This window comes from Saccopteryx leptura, chromosome 1, assembly GCF_036850995.1.
Source record: "Saccopteryx leptura isolate mSacLep1 chromosome 1, mSacLep1_pri_phased_curated, whole genome shotgun sequence".
Lineage (NCBI taxonomy): Eukaryota > Metazoa > Chordata > Mammalia > Chiroptera > Emballonuridae > Saccopteryx > Saccopteryx leptura.
This window is the reverse complement of record NC_089503.1, coordinates 376,960,667-376,976,240: the sequence shown is the minus strand read 5'-3', so window position 1 is coordinate 376,976,240 and position 15,574 is coordinate 376,960,667. Positions and strand designations below refer to the sequence as shown.

General features: G+C 52.3%; 1 protein-coding gene across 2 annotated transcripts in view; it reads left to right on the top strand.

Moving 5' to 3' along the window:
- The window catches only part of CUL9 (cullin 9), a 41,860-nt gene that overhangs the window by 13,737 nt on the left and 12,549 nt on the right, over window positions 1-15,574 (top strand). The window contains exons 11-26 of one of the 2 annotated variants that reach the window (XM_066359368.1): window positions 328-545; window positions 1,588-1,816; window positions 3,562-3,667; window positions 4,355-4,576; window positions 4,850-4,940; window positions 5,046-5,250; window positions 5,990-6,095; window positions 6,340-6,435; window positions 6,690-6,865; window positions 7,153-7,286; window positions 7,591-7,824; window positions 8,013-8,122; window positions 8,210-8,392; window positions 8,529-8,689; window positions 9,202-9,430; window positions 9,512-9,692. In XM_066359368.1, coding sequence (XP_066215465.1) covers window positions 328-545; window positions 1,588-1,816; window positions 3,562-3,667; window positions 4,355-4,576; window positions 4,850-4,940; window positions 5,046-5,250; window positions 5,990-6,095; window positions 6,340-6,435; window positions 6,690-6,865; window positions 7,153-7,286; window positions 7,591-7,824; window positions 8,013-8,122; window positions 8,210-8,392; window positions 8,529-8,689; window positions 9,202-9,430; window positions 9,512-9,692 — 2,681 coding nt within the window. The remainder of the gene's footprint in view (window positions 1-327; window positions 546-1,587; window positions 1,817-3,561; window positions 3,668-4,354; window positions 4,577-4,849; window positions 4,941-5,045; window positions 5,251-5,989; window positions 6,096-6,339; window positions 6,436-6,689; window positions 6,866-7,152; window positions 7,287-7,590; window positions 7,825-8,012; window positions 8,123-8,209; window positions 8,393-8,528; window positions 8,690-9,201; window positions 9,431-9,511; window positions 9,693-15,574) is intronic. The other variant, XM_066359369.1, reaches the window with a different exon arrangement.

Below are 15,574 nucleotides of genomic sequence, written 5' to 3'. Positions count from 1 at the left end.
GGCATCACCTTCCCAAATCCTGTTAAACCCCTCTGCTCAAGTCGCATGTGCTCTACAGAAATACCCCTCATGTTGTTGCCTCTGGCTGAAACTTTAGTGGCCCTCTCTGACTGTTGTTGGAAAAGAGGCCAAGTGGCTGGGGAGAGGGTGACTCCCAGAGAGCAGAGACACCCTGCCCTTTCTTCCTGGGATTGGGAGGAATGACCTGAGGTTGGGGACCCCTGGAGCCCATTCCTCCCCAGCTGCAGGGCTTCTCCCCTGTGTACTTCCTTCCTGTTTTTATTGCATTCACTCTGACAATCTTCCCGGTCACCTGCCTTCCTCCAGGTGCTGCTCCGCGGTGAGAAATGGCCTGGTCCTGCTCAGGCTGTTTTCCTGCAACTACCAGCCTCTGGGAGACCAGATTGTAACCCAAGAGCTAAGAGACGCCTTGCTTAGGCACTCAGGGATAGCACTGGGGACAGAACCCATGCCCACCACACATACCAGCCTCATGATGCTTCTCAATCGCTACTTAGGGCTGCTGGGCAGTCCTGAGCTTGCAGGTACCATTGTGGAGGGGGTGGTCTGCTAAGGAATCAGACGGTGCTAGCCGGAGGCTAGGAGGCTTCCACTGATGTCCTCATACCTTACTGGAAGGACCAGTAAACCTTCAGGAAATGAATGAGGGTTTTGGTGTTCAGCTTAGGTCTTAAGTAGAACTTCCTGACCAAGAGGAAAGGGTGACTCTAGAATAGTTAGAAGGAAATTGCCTTCTCTGAATGGCTTTGAACACATGAAGGTAGCCACCATATGGTCTGGGTTTGGTCCTATTTTATCGGACACCGAAAGTTGGTTGAAATAACTTACAGAGAGGCCTTCTTTTTCAATTAATTTTTTAAAAGACTTTATTCATTTCTAGAAAGGAGAGAGAGTGAGAGAGAAGGAGAGGAGCAACAGGAAGCATTGACTCCCATATGTGCCTTGACCAGGCAAGCCAGGGTTTTGAATCGGCGACCTTAGCATTCCAGGTCAACACTTTACCCACTGCACCACCACAGGTCAGGCCTAGAGAGGCCTTCTTTAGAGGAATTGTTATTGTACAGAAAGTGTATAACTAGAAACCTGAAATATTGATGTCATGGGGAGGAAATCCTTTGTGTTTGTGTTTAACAAACAAGTGAAAATCCAGAAGTATGGGGAGAAATTGAAATAAACAATTACGTACCTTTTAGTGTGTGTATCTAAGGCCTGGTGCTAGGTAGTGCAGGGATATGGTTATAACAGCTAACATTTATTGGCTTATGTAACAGCATAGCTTACATTTAATAATAAAACAATTGTATGACCAGAGGAGATTAAAAATGTGTAAATGTGACAGTGTTTGCCATACTAGACACTTTTTTTTCAGATGTAGCTAATATATCTATATTTTGGTATATATTTGGGGCCAGAAAAGAAAATCCCCTATAGTTTTGTAAAAACTGCAGACATCCTCTAAGTGGGAGGAAAATTTGGGGGCGATTTTCAGAAACTCCATTTCTCGGTTTGACCAATTTGTATGAGCCCTCGTCATATGTATTTTCTTCCTCCCGTGTGTCTGAGCAGCAGCGCTGGAGACCCCCAGTGCCCAGGGCCAGGGTGGGTCCCTGGTTGGGGGCCCGTCTGCAGAACTCTTCCTGGACTTGGAGCGTGTGCTGTGCCGTGAGGGCGGCCCCATGGGCGCCGTGAAGCCCCTCCTCAGGCGCCTCCAGCAGGAGACCCAGCCCTTCCTCCTGCTGCTGTGGACTCTGGATGCCCCCGGGTCCAACAGAGCTCTGCTGCTGACTGTGCTGAGGTGAGGGGTCCGCTCAGGCACCTGTGCACTAGGGGGGGGGACCTGCTTAGGCACCTGTGAGCTGGGGGGGGGTCCCGCTCAGGCACCTGTGCGCTGGGGGGGGTCCCACTCAGGCACCTGTGCATAGGGGGGGCCTGTACAGGCACCTGTGCACTGGGGGGGGAACCTGCTCATGCACCTGTGCACTGGGGGGGAACCTGCTCATGCACCTGTGCACTGGGGGGGGAACCTGCTCATGCACCTGTGCACTGGGGGGGGAACCTGCTCATGCACCTGTGCACTGGGGGGGGAACCTGCTCAGGCACCTGTGAGCTGGGGGGGGGTCCCACTCAGGCACCTGTGCGCTGGGGGGGACCCGCTCAGGCACCTGTGAGCTGGGGGGGCATCTGTGAGCTGGGGGGGGTCCCACTCAGGCACCTGTGCACTGGGGGGGACCCGCTCAGGCACCTGTGAGCTGGGGGGGCATCTGTGAGCTGGGGGGGGTCCCCGCTCAGGCACCTGTGAGCTGGGGGGGTCCCGCTCAGGCACCTGTATGCTGGGGGGTCCCCGCTCAGGCACCTGTGCACTGGGGGGGACCCGCTCAGGCACCTGTGAGCTGGGGGGGCATCTGTGAGCTGGGGGGGTCCCCGCTCAGGCACCTGTGAGCTGGGGGGGTCCCCGCTCAGGTATCTGTGAGCTGGGGGGGACCTGCTCAGGCACCTGTGAGCTGGGGGGACATCTGTGAGCTGGGGGGGGTCCCGCTCAGGCACCTGTGAGCTGGGGGGGTCCCGCTCAGGCACCTGTGAGCTGGGGGGGTCCCGCTCAGGCACCTGTGCGCTGGGGGGGGTCCCGCTCAGGCACCTGTGAGCTGGGGGGGGGTCCCGCTCAGGCACCTGTGCGCTGGGGGGGTCCCGCTCAGGCACCTGTGCGCTAGAGGGGACCCGCTCAGGCACCTGTGAGCTGGGGGGGTCCCGCTCAGGCACCTGTGAGCTGGGGGGGTCCCGCTCAGGCACCTGTGAGCTGGGGGGGTCCCACTCAGGCACCTGTGCGCTGGAGGGGACCTGCTCAGGCACCTGTGAGCTGGGGGGGTCCCACTCAGGCACCTGTGCATAGGGGGGACCTGCTCAGGCACCTGTGCATAGGGGGGGCCTGTACAGGCACCTGTGCACTGGGGGGGGTCCTGCTCAGGCACCTGTGCACTGGGGGGGTCCTGCTCAGGCTCCTGTGCACTGAGTGGGACCTGTTCAGGCTCCTGTGCACTGAGTGGGACCTGCTCAGGCACCTGTGCACTGGGGGGGGTCCTGCTCAGGCTCCTGTGCACTGGGGGGGGTCCTGCTCAGGCTCCTGTGAGCTGGGGGGACATCTGTGAGCTGGGGGGGGTCCCGCTCAGGCACCTGTGAGCTGGGGGGGGTCCCGCTCAGGCACCTGTGAGCTGGGGGGGTCCCGCTCAGGCACCTGTGTGCTGGGGGGATCCCGCTCAGGCACCTGTGAGCTGGGGGGGTCCCGCTCAGGCACCTGTGCGCTGGGGGGGTCCCGCTCAGGCACCTGTGAGCTGGGGGGGGTCCCGCTCAGGCACCTGTGCGCTGGGGGGGTCCCGCTCAGGCACCTGTGCATAGGGGGGTCCTGCTCAGGCTCCTGTGCACTGAGTGGGACCTGCTCAGGCTCCTGTGCACTGAGTGGGACCTGCTCAGGCACCTGTGCACTGGGGGGGGTCCTGCTCAGGCTCCTGTGCATAGGGACTTCACTTGTTTCCATCCCCTCACCAGGGTCATGACTCAGCTGCTGGATTACTCAGAGGCAATGGTCCTCCCTTGGCATGAGGTCTTGGAGCCCTGCCTCAACTACCTTTTTGGCCCCAGTAGTGACTCTGAGGTACCAGAGCCATGGCAAGGGCAGGGGGGGGGGGCGGGGAGGTCCGCCTCCGGAGGGCATAGCACAGCCTTTCCTGATGGGTCTGGACACTGGGAGGTATGGGTAAGGGGGAGGAGGCCACTGTCATCTAAGAGTCTCCTGAACTGGCCTTTGAGGTGCAGGGATACGTCCCAGATGGTGCAGGTTCTGTTCTAGACCACTGCAGTAAAGCAAGGGTTGCAAAAAGGGAGTTGTAATCTTCTTGCTGGTGGAGGGTCTGGCCTTTAATTTGTAAAAATTGCAGATCTGTGAAGCTCCACAAAGCTAACGCAGTATAACGAGGTGTGCCTGTGTAAGCCTTCCAGCTACACCTGGATTAAGTCTCTGGGTTAAGAAGCCCACATTTAGCAATCCAAACATTCCTTGCTCTCCACCCTTCAGGGTTTGCGAGGCTCAGGTACCAGGGCTGGCTCTTGAGATAGCTTGGTCCCGGCAGGAAGAAGCCTGGAAAGCTGTGCCCAGCTCCTGCCCACTCCCTCTGGAGTCCCAGCACCCCGTTATTCTCTTCCTACCTGTCTTTGGGCTTTTTAACCGGGCTTTTGAGTTCCTCCCAAATCTCAGCCACGACATTCCCTTTGCTAATTCCCCCAACCCTGACGCGGCCTGCCCTCGTTTCCCGTGCGTTGATCTCCGCGGCCCTGGGCTCAGCTTGTGCAGGGGCTGCTCTGCTTCCTGCACCGCCTGGCCTCGCTGCACAGGGACTATGCCGTGGTGCTCTGCTGCCTGGGAGCCAGGGAGGCCCTCTCCAAAGTCCAGGACAAACGCCCGGCTCTGCTGGCCTGCGAGCTTTCGGACCTGGTGACGCAGTGTGACAAACACGCCCAGCTCTATAGTAGCCTCACCTCCAGCATCCTGGCTGGCTGCATTCAGGTGAGGAGGCTCCTGGGTGCAGAGCTAAGGGAGACTGTAAGCCAGAAGCCAGGGAAGGAGATCACTGTGTGTCCCCATTTGGCGTCGTTCGGCCTGAGTGGTAGCAGATACGGGGTAGTTCCCCAGCCTTTACCCCACATGCTTGTTCTTCCAAAATGTGGGGGGAAATGGGTTGAGAATTCTGTTGCCCTTTTCTCCATATATATCTTTTATTGTGTTTGTTTTTCTGTGTTTTCTCCTCCCTCTGCCCCTTCTCTGATGTTCTGGTTGTAGATGGTGCTGGGCCAGATCGAAGACCACAGACGAACCCACCGACCCATCAACATCCCCTTCTTTGATGTGTTCCTCAGGCATCTCTGCCAGGGTTCGTGCCCCATGTGCTTTCTCCTGGATCCCACCGCACCCTCTGTTCTCCCCTGCCCTTCCCTTCCCACTCGTAGTCCCTTTCCTTTTTCTCTCAACTAACCAGCCTGTGACCGCCACCGCTTCCCACTGCCCCCAGGCTCCAGTGTGGAAGTGAAGGAGGACAAGTGCTGGGAGAAGGTGGAGGTGTCCTCCAACCCGCACCGGGCCGGCAGGCTGACGGACCGCAACCCCAAGACCTACTGGGAGTCCAATGGCAGCACCGGCTCCCACGCCATCACCTTGCACATGCGCCGTGGCATTCTGGTTAGGTGTGCACACACCCACACACACAGCGCATCTGTAATACATGAGGGATACACTCAAACCCATTTTGTGCAGTGAATGGACAGACACACAGACCTGTGCTGGTAGGGGGTGTCCCCTCACCCCCTGAGCCTGGGGACATGCTCCCCCAACAGGTACAGGTGTCACTCCTGTGCTTGGTGTTGCAGGAAGTCAACAACTCTCCTGTGGGCATCTGTGTCCTAGTTGAGAAATGATGACTGTCTCCAGTTAGAGGGAATGGGAATAGCTAGAGGTGATGGACCGGGAGATCCTAAGAGGTGGAGTCTATGGACTTACCCTTGACCTGACGAGGGAAGCGGGAGAGGAAGGCATTGTGGTGACAGTGTCTAGTTGTAGAATTGGGTGGGTGGCAGTTTTCTTTCCCAGGAGAGAGAACTGGGAAGAGGAGCCAGTTTCTGAGGACAGATAGGCATGTTGGGCATGTTGGCTGATGTGCCTTTGGGGCATGGCATGGAATGTCTGTGAAATCTCAGGAGAGGAGTCTAGGGTAGAGATGTGGGGTCGGCTCATTGGGTGTTAATTTTCAGCTAAAAGTATGATTCTAAATGAAATAACTCTGGGGGGAGGGAAAGGCAAGAGCAGAGGGTCCAGGGAAGACGCTTAAGCAGAGGGACAGGAGTCTGAGGAAGAATTGGTGGGTTGCAGACATTTTGAACTCAGATCCTGGTCCTGGTTCTTACGGACTCCTTTCTCTTTCCCCAGGCAGCTGACTCTGCTGGTGGCCTGTGAGGACTCCAGTTACATGCCTGCCAGGGTGGTGGTGTTTGGGGGTGACAGTACCAGCTGCATCGACACTGAGCTCAACAGGGTGGGGACCCTCTGGCCGGCCTTCTGTTTGTCCCAGGGCCTTATCAGTAGAACCCAGCCCCTGGGGAACTCCCATATCCCTTCCTCCAAGCAGTGAGTGGAATTGGGGATGTGGAGCCGTGTAAATCCACGGACTCGGGGCAGGCGCAGTGATGGGCACACGCTGTCACAAACTTGGTGTCAGCAGCCCTTCCAGCCCCACTTTTGGAGGTGACAGCTGTCCCTCTCCTCCCCTGCCCCACCAGGTGAATGTGGTGCCCTCCGCAAGCCGGGTGATCCTCCTGGAGAATCTGAACCGCTTCTGGCCTGTCATCCAGATCCGCATAAAGCGCTGCCAGCAGGTGGGGGGAGGTGGTCCGGGTCTGGGGGAGCAGGAGGGAGCACAGGTTCTCCATGGTGACTGGGTCCCCAGCATTTGGGGGCCAGGCCAGGCCAAGGCTCCCCCTTGGTCAGCTTGGGGATGGCCCAGGAACCTTTTGAGTTCTGGAGATGTAGGACTGTCTTGAGCAGCTCCAGGGAACTCAGTGTGAGGCCAGGCTTTGGTAGTGCTTGGTGGCTAGGTGGCTTAGGTGACAGATAAATCTGCATGTTACAGGGCGGCATCGACACCCGGGTCCGGGGTGTGGAGGTCCTGGGCCCGAAGCCCACTCTCTGGCCACTATTCCGAGAGCAACTGTGTAGGCGTACGTGTCTGTTCTACACAATTCAGGCGCAAGCCTGGAGCCGGGACATAGCCGAGGACCACAGGCGCCTCCTCCAGCTTTGTCCCAGGTGGGCGGGGCAGGAGGTGTGGGCGGGGCTGAAGGTGGGCGGGGAGGTGGTTCAGGGAGGTGGTTCAGGGCCGAGGTCGCTGGGAAGGAGAGAGGTCCCTGTGGGAGCCTGGCAGGTGAATGAAGCAGCAGCTAGGACCTGAGGGGTGAGGGGAAGAGAGGGTAGGTGAGACGCAAGTGCTGCTGGGGAAGTAGAGCTGGGGTAGCTCGAGCGTGGGTGACGAGGGGTTGACTGCACTCACAGGAACCTGTGTCTTTAATCCTTGACCACGCACTGTTTATCCCCAGACTGAACAGGGTTTTGCGCTACGAGCAGAATTTTGCCGATCGCTTCCTTCCTGACGATGAAGCTGCCCAAGCGCTGGGCAAGACCTGCTGGGAGGCCCTGGTCAGCCCCCTGGTGCAGAACATCACCTCCCCCGGTAACCATCTGGAGCCCCGGCCCCACTGACCTTGTCGTTATTCCCGGGTACTACTTGAGTTAATGCTCTTAGTTCTCTTGGTTCCTGTCTTTATCCCTGAAGGCCTGTCACCTCAGTGTTCCTTTCCTTCCTGCCCCCGAGACTGCTGCCTGACACTGGTATTTGAACCTTACCCTCCACCCCACCCTGTCCTATGACCACATCCCTAGAGCCAGCTGAAGCAGACCCTGGTGAGGGCGGGGCTGGGGCTGTGCTCCCCCCAAACCGTTTTGTACAACTGCTCCTCCTCTCTCTTCCTCCCAAGCTGTCCACTCCCCCATTGCCCATGGAGACTTGTTTCTGACCGATCTTCCTTCAGACACAGAAGGCGCGAGCTCCCTGGGATGGCTGTTGGTTCAGTACTTAGAGCAGAGGGAGAGCTCTCGGAACCCCCTGAGTCGAGCAGCATCCTTTGCCTCACGTGTGCGTTGCCTTTGCCGCTTGCTGGTACACGTGGAGCCTCCTCCTGGGCTTGCTCCTGAGCCGTGGGCCCATCCCTGTAAGTCCCAGCCAGTGGTGGTTGAGCTCAGCATCTGGGCAGTGATATTCTCTGGCTCCTCCCCCGTGGATTTTATTCTTCCTTGTGGCTTTGGCTTTGCTGTGGGCATTTCCAGGGGTCAGTACCCAAGACTCCAGACTCACTTGGGGGCTGAGGTGAAGCTCTTGCTTTGCCCTCTGTCTCCACAGCCAGCAGGAACAGGAAGGGTCAGGATTGGAGCCCTGGGCCCTCGCCAGTTCTTCCAAGCAGCAGCCTGAGGAACATGGCGCAGTGCTGGCTGAGCGTGGTGCAGGGGCAGGTGGGCAGAGGGAGCTGGCCTGGGGCGGGGTGGGGCTAGGCTGGCCGCACGCTGGGAGTTTCCACTTAACATTTCTCTGCTCTTCAGGTCAGCAGGTTCCTGGTTGCAACCTGGAAGGCCCCAGACTTCGTGCCCCGTTACTGTACACTCTATGAGCACTTGCAGAGAGCGGGCTCCGAGCTCTTTGGGCCTCGGGCAGCCTTCACACTGGCCCTGCACAGTGGCTTCTCGGGCGCCTTGCTGCAGCAGTCCTTCCTCAGCGCTGCTCACGTGAGTACCAGCAGCTCGGCTGGAAGCTCCTCTCTCCCTGCCCTTCCAGCTCCTCTCCCTCCCTCCCTCCTCCACTGTCTCCCTCCTCCACTCCCTCCTTCCTCATGGTTCCCTGGCGCCCTTTCCATTGCCCCAGATAAGCGAGCAGTTTGCCAGGCACATCGACCAGCAGATCCAGGGCCGCCTGATTGGTGGAGCCCCTGGAGCAGACACGCTGGGACAACTTCGGGGGCACCTGGAGCCCATCATGGTCCTTTCTGGCCTGGAGCTGGCCATAACTTTTGAACACTTCTACCAGTGAGTGAGGGTGTGGAGAGGTAGGGCATGGGAGGCCTAGAGTCAAGAGGGAGTGAAGCCTGACCTGTGGTGGCGCAGTGGGTAAAAGCCTCGACCTGGAATGCTGAGGTCACCGGTTCGAAACCCCAGGCTTGCCTGGTTAAGGCACATATGGGAGTTGATGCTTCCTGCTCCTCCCTCCATTCTTTCTATCTCTTTCCTCTCTCTCTGTGTCTCCTCTCTCTAAAAAAATGAGTAAATAAATTGTAAAAAATAAATAAATTGTAAAAAAAAAAAAAAGAATTATAAAAAAAAAAAGGGTGAAGACCTGAGTCTTAGAGGGAGGACAAGGGGCAACACAGTAGAGAGGAAAGATTAAGAACCAGAGGTGGCTGTGGTATTGGGGGAAAGCAGGTGGGAAGAGGTGAGCCTGTGACCCGGGCTGGCTGCACCAGGGACCCCTATGTGTGGAGCGGGAGGCCGGGCGGAGCCCAGTGCCACGCTGAGACTGGCCCGGGCTGTGTGCGCTGCAGGCACTACATGGCGGACCGGCTCCTGAGCCTGGGCTCGAGCTGGCTGGAGGGCGCTGTGCTGGAGCAGATCGGCTCCTGCTTCCCCAGCCGCCTCCCCCAGCAGATGCTGCGGAGCCTGAGCACCTCGGAGGAGCTGCAGCGCCAGTTCCACGTCTACCAGCTCCAGCGGCTGGACAAGCTGCTCTTGGAGCAGGAGGAGCAGGAGGAACAAGGCCTGGGAGAAAAGGAGGTAAGAGCAAGGAAAACAAGTGGGAGAGCAGGAGACCGAAGAAGGGAGCCCAGGAGTCCTTGAAACCCTTCTGTCTCTCAGGAGGAAGAGGAGGCTGAGAAAGGACTATTTATCGAAGACCCAAGTCCAACAGTTTCTATACTGGTCCTGTCACCACGCTGCTGGCCGGTCTCCCCACTCTGCTACCTGTACCATCCCAGAAAGTGCCTTCCCACAGAATTCTGTGATGCCCTTGACCACTTCTCCAATTTCTACAGCCAGAGTGAGGAGATAGGGACAGGCAATTGGAGACTGGGGGGAGGTTTGGGGAGGCAAGACAGGAGGAGGAGAGGACCATTGGATAGGAGTGCCTAGATATAAAGAAACAGTCTTTAGGGACAACAGTGTCCTAGGCAGGGTGAAGAAGTGTGAGTGAGATCTTCATTAATTTCTCATTATTTCTTTCAACTTTGTATGAATTGGTTCTACATTTCTTTTTTTTTTTTTAAGTCTCTGCAGAGTCGATCCTGACTCTGCTTTTTTTCTTTTTTTTTTTAAACTTTTCCATTGATTTGAGAGAGTGAGAGGAAGGGAGAGAGAGAGAGAGAAGCGTTAACTCATTTCACTTAGTTCCATTGATTGCTTCTTGTACGTGTCCTGACTGGGGGTTAAACCTGAACCTGCAACCTCTGGTGCTCCAGAGAAATACTTTATCCACTGACCCTACCCAGCCGGGGCTCTATTTTTCTTTTTTTACTTCAAGTTGCATGCTTAGTCTTTTCAGACCTCTTTCCAAATAAAAGTATTTAAGGCTATTTATTTCCCTCTCAATGTTGCTTTAGCTGCATTCTGTAAGATTTTGGGGTTTGTTTTTTAATATTTTTTAATTGAGATATAATTAGTATACAGAAAAGTACAGATATCTTAATTATGACTTAATGAATTTTATATCCAAATACATTCACTTAACTACCCCCCAGATCCAGATGCAGAATACTTCCAGCACCCAGAAAGATTCCTCCTTCATGTCTCCTTTCTCATCACTTTCTTCCAAGAGAAATCATTATTCTTCCCTTGTCACCATAGATTTTTGCCGGTATTTGAACATCATGTAAATGGAGTCATAGAGTATACATTCTGCTGGGCCTGATTTCCTTCACTCAGCTCATTGTCTGTGGGCATGACCCAGGCTGTCAGTGTATCCTTACTTTGGTCTTTTGAATTGCTGAATCGTATTCCATCGTGGGAATATATTTACCTTTTCTGCTGCTGATAGACATTTGGGATGCTGAATAACTAACTGTATTATGTGGCATTCTTATTGTTTAGGTCAAAGAATTTTCTTTTTTTTTTTTTTTTTTGTATTTTTCTGAAGCTGGAAACGGGGAGAGACAGTCAGACAGATTCCCGCATGCACCTGACTGGGATCCACCCGGCACGCCTACCAGGGGCGACGCTCTGCCCACCAGGGGGTGATGCTCTGCCCCTCCGGGGCGTCGCTCTGCCGCTACCAGAGCCACTCTAGCGCCTGGGGCAGAGGCCAAGGAGCCATCCCCAGCGCCCGGGCCATCTTTGCTCCAATGGAGCCTTGGCTGCGGGAGAGGAAGAGAGAGATAGAGAGGAAGGAGGGGGGGGGGTGGAGAAGCAAATGGGCGCTTCTCCTATGTGCCCTGGCCAGGAATCGAACCTGGGTCCCCCGCACGCCAGGCCGACGCTCTACCGCTGAGCCAACCAGCCAGGGCCGGTCAAAGAATTTTCTAATTTTCATTATTACTTATTCTTTAACTTACCAGTTTTCTGAAGGAGATTTAAAAATTTTAAAGCAGATTTTTCTTTGTTTTGTTTGTTTAGTTATATTTTTGTTTTAGATTTCAACCTTCATTCCATTGTGGCCAAAGCACATGGTTTCTGTGATTCTGAATTTTTGCCATTCCCTTGTGGCCAAGATGGTCACATTTTCAAAATGCTCTATATGTAATTAAGAAGAATGTGTGTTTTTCATCTGCTAGATACAAGATTCTACATATTTCACTAAATGGCCCTTGTTAATTGTATTGTTCAAGTTTTCTGTAACCTTACTTATTTTTGTCTATTTGATTTATTACTGAGAGAGGTGTGCTCTAATCTACCATTTTGATAGTGACTGTTTAAACTATATAAATTTTGCTTTATCCCTTTTGATTATGTTATTACATACAGTTTTAAAATGATCTCACAGTGGTGCTAGTAGAGCTTCCTGCAACGATGGAAAAGCTCTGCATTGTTCAGTGTGATAGACATTTATGGCTGTTGACTACTCGAAATGCGACTAGTTTGGCTGGGGAACTGAATATTTAGTTTCATTTACTTTAACCAGTTTAAATTTAAGTAGCTACATGTGGCTTCTGGCCATCACAATGTGCTGTGCAGGTTTAGAAACTTCATGGTTACTTAAACCTTATTACAATGGAGTGACCTCACAGTCATTTTATCTAGTATTAGTAGTAGTAAGGTGACCAACTTTTTTACAATGAAAAGGAGGACAAAAATAAATTGAAGAAAACAATATAAATAAAAGAAACATTTTATTCATTGCAACAATAATACACTATAATATAAATGCATAATAACATTTGTAATATTTTATATTGTAATTATGCTTAAATGCCTATTAATTTTTAATAATAATTGTAAGAAAAAGGTACTCATTTAGATACAAATACGTCATATCACACACAGTGGATTGACTGTATCGATCAAATACGGACATTTACAGAGTAGTCTTCCAATATCAAAAAGGAGGGCCCTGGCCGGTTGGCTCAGCGGTAGAGCGTCAGCCTAGCGTGTGGAGGTCCCGGGTTTGATTCTCGGCCAGGGTACACAGGAGAAGCACCCATTTGCTTCTCCACCCCTCCGCCATGCCTTCCTCTCTGTCTCTCTCTTCCCCTCCCACAGCCAAGGCTTCATTGGAACAAAGATGGCCCCGGGCGCTGGGGACGGCTCTGTGGCTTCTGCCTCAGGCGCTAGAGTGGCTCTGGTCGCAACATGGCGAGGCCCAGGATGGGCAGAGCATCGCCCCCTGGTGGGCAGAGCACCGCCCCATGGTGGGCGTGCCAGGTGGATTCCGGTCAGACGCATGTGGGAGTCTGTCTGACTGTCTCTCCCTGTTTCCAGCTTCAGAAAAATGCAAAAAAAAAAAAAAAGGAGGACATGTAGGAGGACACTTTTTGAGGGAGGACTGAACTTACAAAAGGACTGTCCTCCCTAAAGGTCACCTTAATTAATAGTATAACAGCTTTCTTTGGTTAATATCTTTCTAACACATCCTTTTCTATCTTCTTTTTGTTTGGATAATTTTTTTTCTTTTTCTTTTTGCAAGAGAGACAGATAGGGACAGAAAGGAAGGGAGAGAGATGAGAATCAGTTCTTCCTTGTGGTACCTTAGTTGTTCATTGATTGCTTTCTCATATGTGCCTTGACCAGGGTCTACAGCAGAGCGAATGATCCCTTGCTCAAGCCAGCGACCTTTGATTACCCCTATATATATATATTTTTGACTATGATCCTCCAATGGGGCTTTAATGCTGCCAGGCCAGGACCTGATTTTTTTTTTTAATTTTAATGGGTGACATTGATAAATCAGGGTACATATGTTCAAAGAGAATATCTCCAGGTTATTTTGACATTTGATTATGCTGCATTCCCATCACCCAAAGTCAAATTGTCTTCCGTCACCTTCTAACTGGTTTTCTTTGAGCCCCTCTCCTCCCCCAACCCCCTCCCTCTCCTTCCCCCTCACCCTGTAACCACCACACTGTTGTCCATGTCTCTGAGTCTCATTTTTATGTCCCACCTATGTATGAAATCATATAGTTCTCAGTTTTTTCTGATTTACTTATTTCGCTCAGTATAATGTTATCAAGGTTCATCACCCCTATATTTTTAACCTATATGTTTGACTTGTTAAACCTATATATTTCCTACCTTCCTGAATAATTAAAGGCCCATAGAAAATCTTAACTTCAGCTGTGGCTCCTATCTGTCTTGTTACTGTTGTTCAGTACTTTAGAATGATCTATTTTTAGTCATTTTTGTTTTATTCAGTTGGTGTTTATATTTGCCATCATGCCGATTGATTTAGTCACCATTCCTTTTGCATCTTGAGCCTTCCTTTCGAGTTCAATTTTTTCCCCTAAAGTGTATCCTTCAGAAGTTTCCTCATTGAGAGAGTATTGGTGGAAAACTACTAGTTTTTGTTTGACAGAGGTTTATTTTCATCCTCATTTTAAAATCCTTTTATTATTATACATTTTAGACATATGCAAAAATAGAATAGATAGCAACATATACAAATTTATGACTAGTCTTGTTTTATCTGTCTTCCCCCCCAACTTATCCAGCCATGAAATTTAAAAGATAAAGACTTTTTAAAGGCAAGGATGCTATAATAATTATCAAATCTTAAGAAATGAACAATTCTTTTTTTTTTTTTGTACCTCTCCTAAGTTGGAAACGGGGAGGCAGCCAGACAGACTCCCGCATGCGCCCGGGATCCACCCGGCACGCCCACCAGGGGACGATGCTCTGCCCATCTGGGGCCATTCTAGCGCCTGAGGCAGAGGCCACAGAGCCATCCTCAGCGCCCGGGCCATCTCTGCTCCAATGGAGCCTCGGCTGCGGGAGGGGAAGAGAGAGACAGAGAGGAAGGAGAGGGGGAGGGGTGGAGAAGCAGATGGGCACTTCTCCTGTGTGCCCTGGCCGGGAATCGAACCCGGGACTCCTGCACGCCAGGCCAACGCTCTACCACTGAGCCAACCGGCCAGGGCCAAAATGAACAACAATTCTTGATATCATCAAATATACAGTTAGTATTTCTATTTCCCTTATTGTCTAAGTTTTAAAAATTAATGGTTTATTGGGGATCCAAACAAAGCCCATGCATTGCATTTGATTTAGTTCTCTTTTTCATCTTAATCTATGGGTTCCCGTCTCCCCTTTTCTTCCTATCCCCATTACAATTATTTGTGGAGGAAGCTGGTTTGTTTGCCAGAGTTGTTGACAGGCTGGATTTTGCTGATTGTATCCACGTAATGTCCTCTAGCATGTTCCTCTGTCTCCTTTATTTCCTGAAAACCGATGTTTAGCTGTAGAAGCTTATCCAGGTTTGGGTTTGATTGCTAAGGCAAGAACACTTCATAGGTGGCGTGTGTACTTCCCCAGGAGGTGTGTTACATTTAGCCGTCTCTCTCTGTGTTCAGGTGGATGAGTGGATTTCAGTGTTGTTAATCTGATGTGTGCATTATGTATATTTCCCATCATTAGTCATCATCATTGCGTAGGCATGGCATTTCCTTAGGGGTCATGAACTAGTGATATTCTAGCTTTGTCTTTTTTTTTTTTTTTTTTTGTATTTTTCTGAAGCTGGAAACGGGGAGAGACAGTCAGACAGACTCCCACATGTGCCCGACCGGGATCCACCCGGCACGCCCACCAGGGGGCAACGCACTGCCCACCAGGGGGTGATGCTCTGCCCCTCTGGGGCATCGCTCTGTCGCGACCAGAGCCACTCCAGCGCCTGGGGCAGAGGCCAAGGAGCCATCCCCAGCACCCGGGCCATCTTTGCTCCAGTGGAGCCTTGGCTGCGGGAGGGGAAGAGAGAGACAGAGAGGAAGGAGAGGGGGAGGGGTGGAGAAGCAGATGGGCGCTTCTCCTGTGTGCCCTGGCCGGGAATCGAACCCGGGACTTCTGCACGCCAGGCCAATGCTCTACCACTGAGCCAACCGGCCAGGGCCACTTTGTTCTTTCTTTATGTGTTAGCTGGAGTGCTTTCTCTATAAAGAGAAACTTTTCTCATCAACTTTTTAGTTACCTTGAAGTATAGTTGGGAAAGGAAAGCCTTGATTCTTTCCCCCGTCCCTTTATTTTGAACCAGTTTTCAAAGTAATGTGTTGGTTCTCTAGCATCCTCCAAAGATGACCAGGGAGGTCATCTAAAAGTGGGGTCTTCTAAAAATATATAATCATGTGAACTCATGGATTAAAAAAAATATCTCATGTGTTTTAATCCATCTCAGGTGTTACTTTTTTGATGTTCACATTGTCCCATCTTTGGCCAGAGAGTGCCCCTCAGGTTGGGTCCTTTGATACACTCTTCCTTTGAAAGCCTCCCTGCTCTCTAATAGGAGCA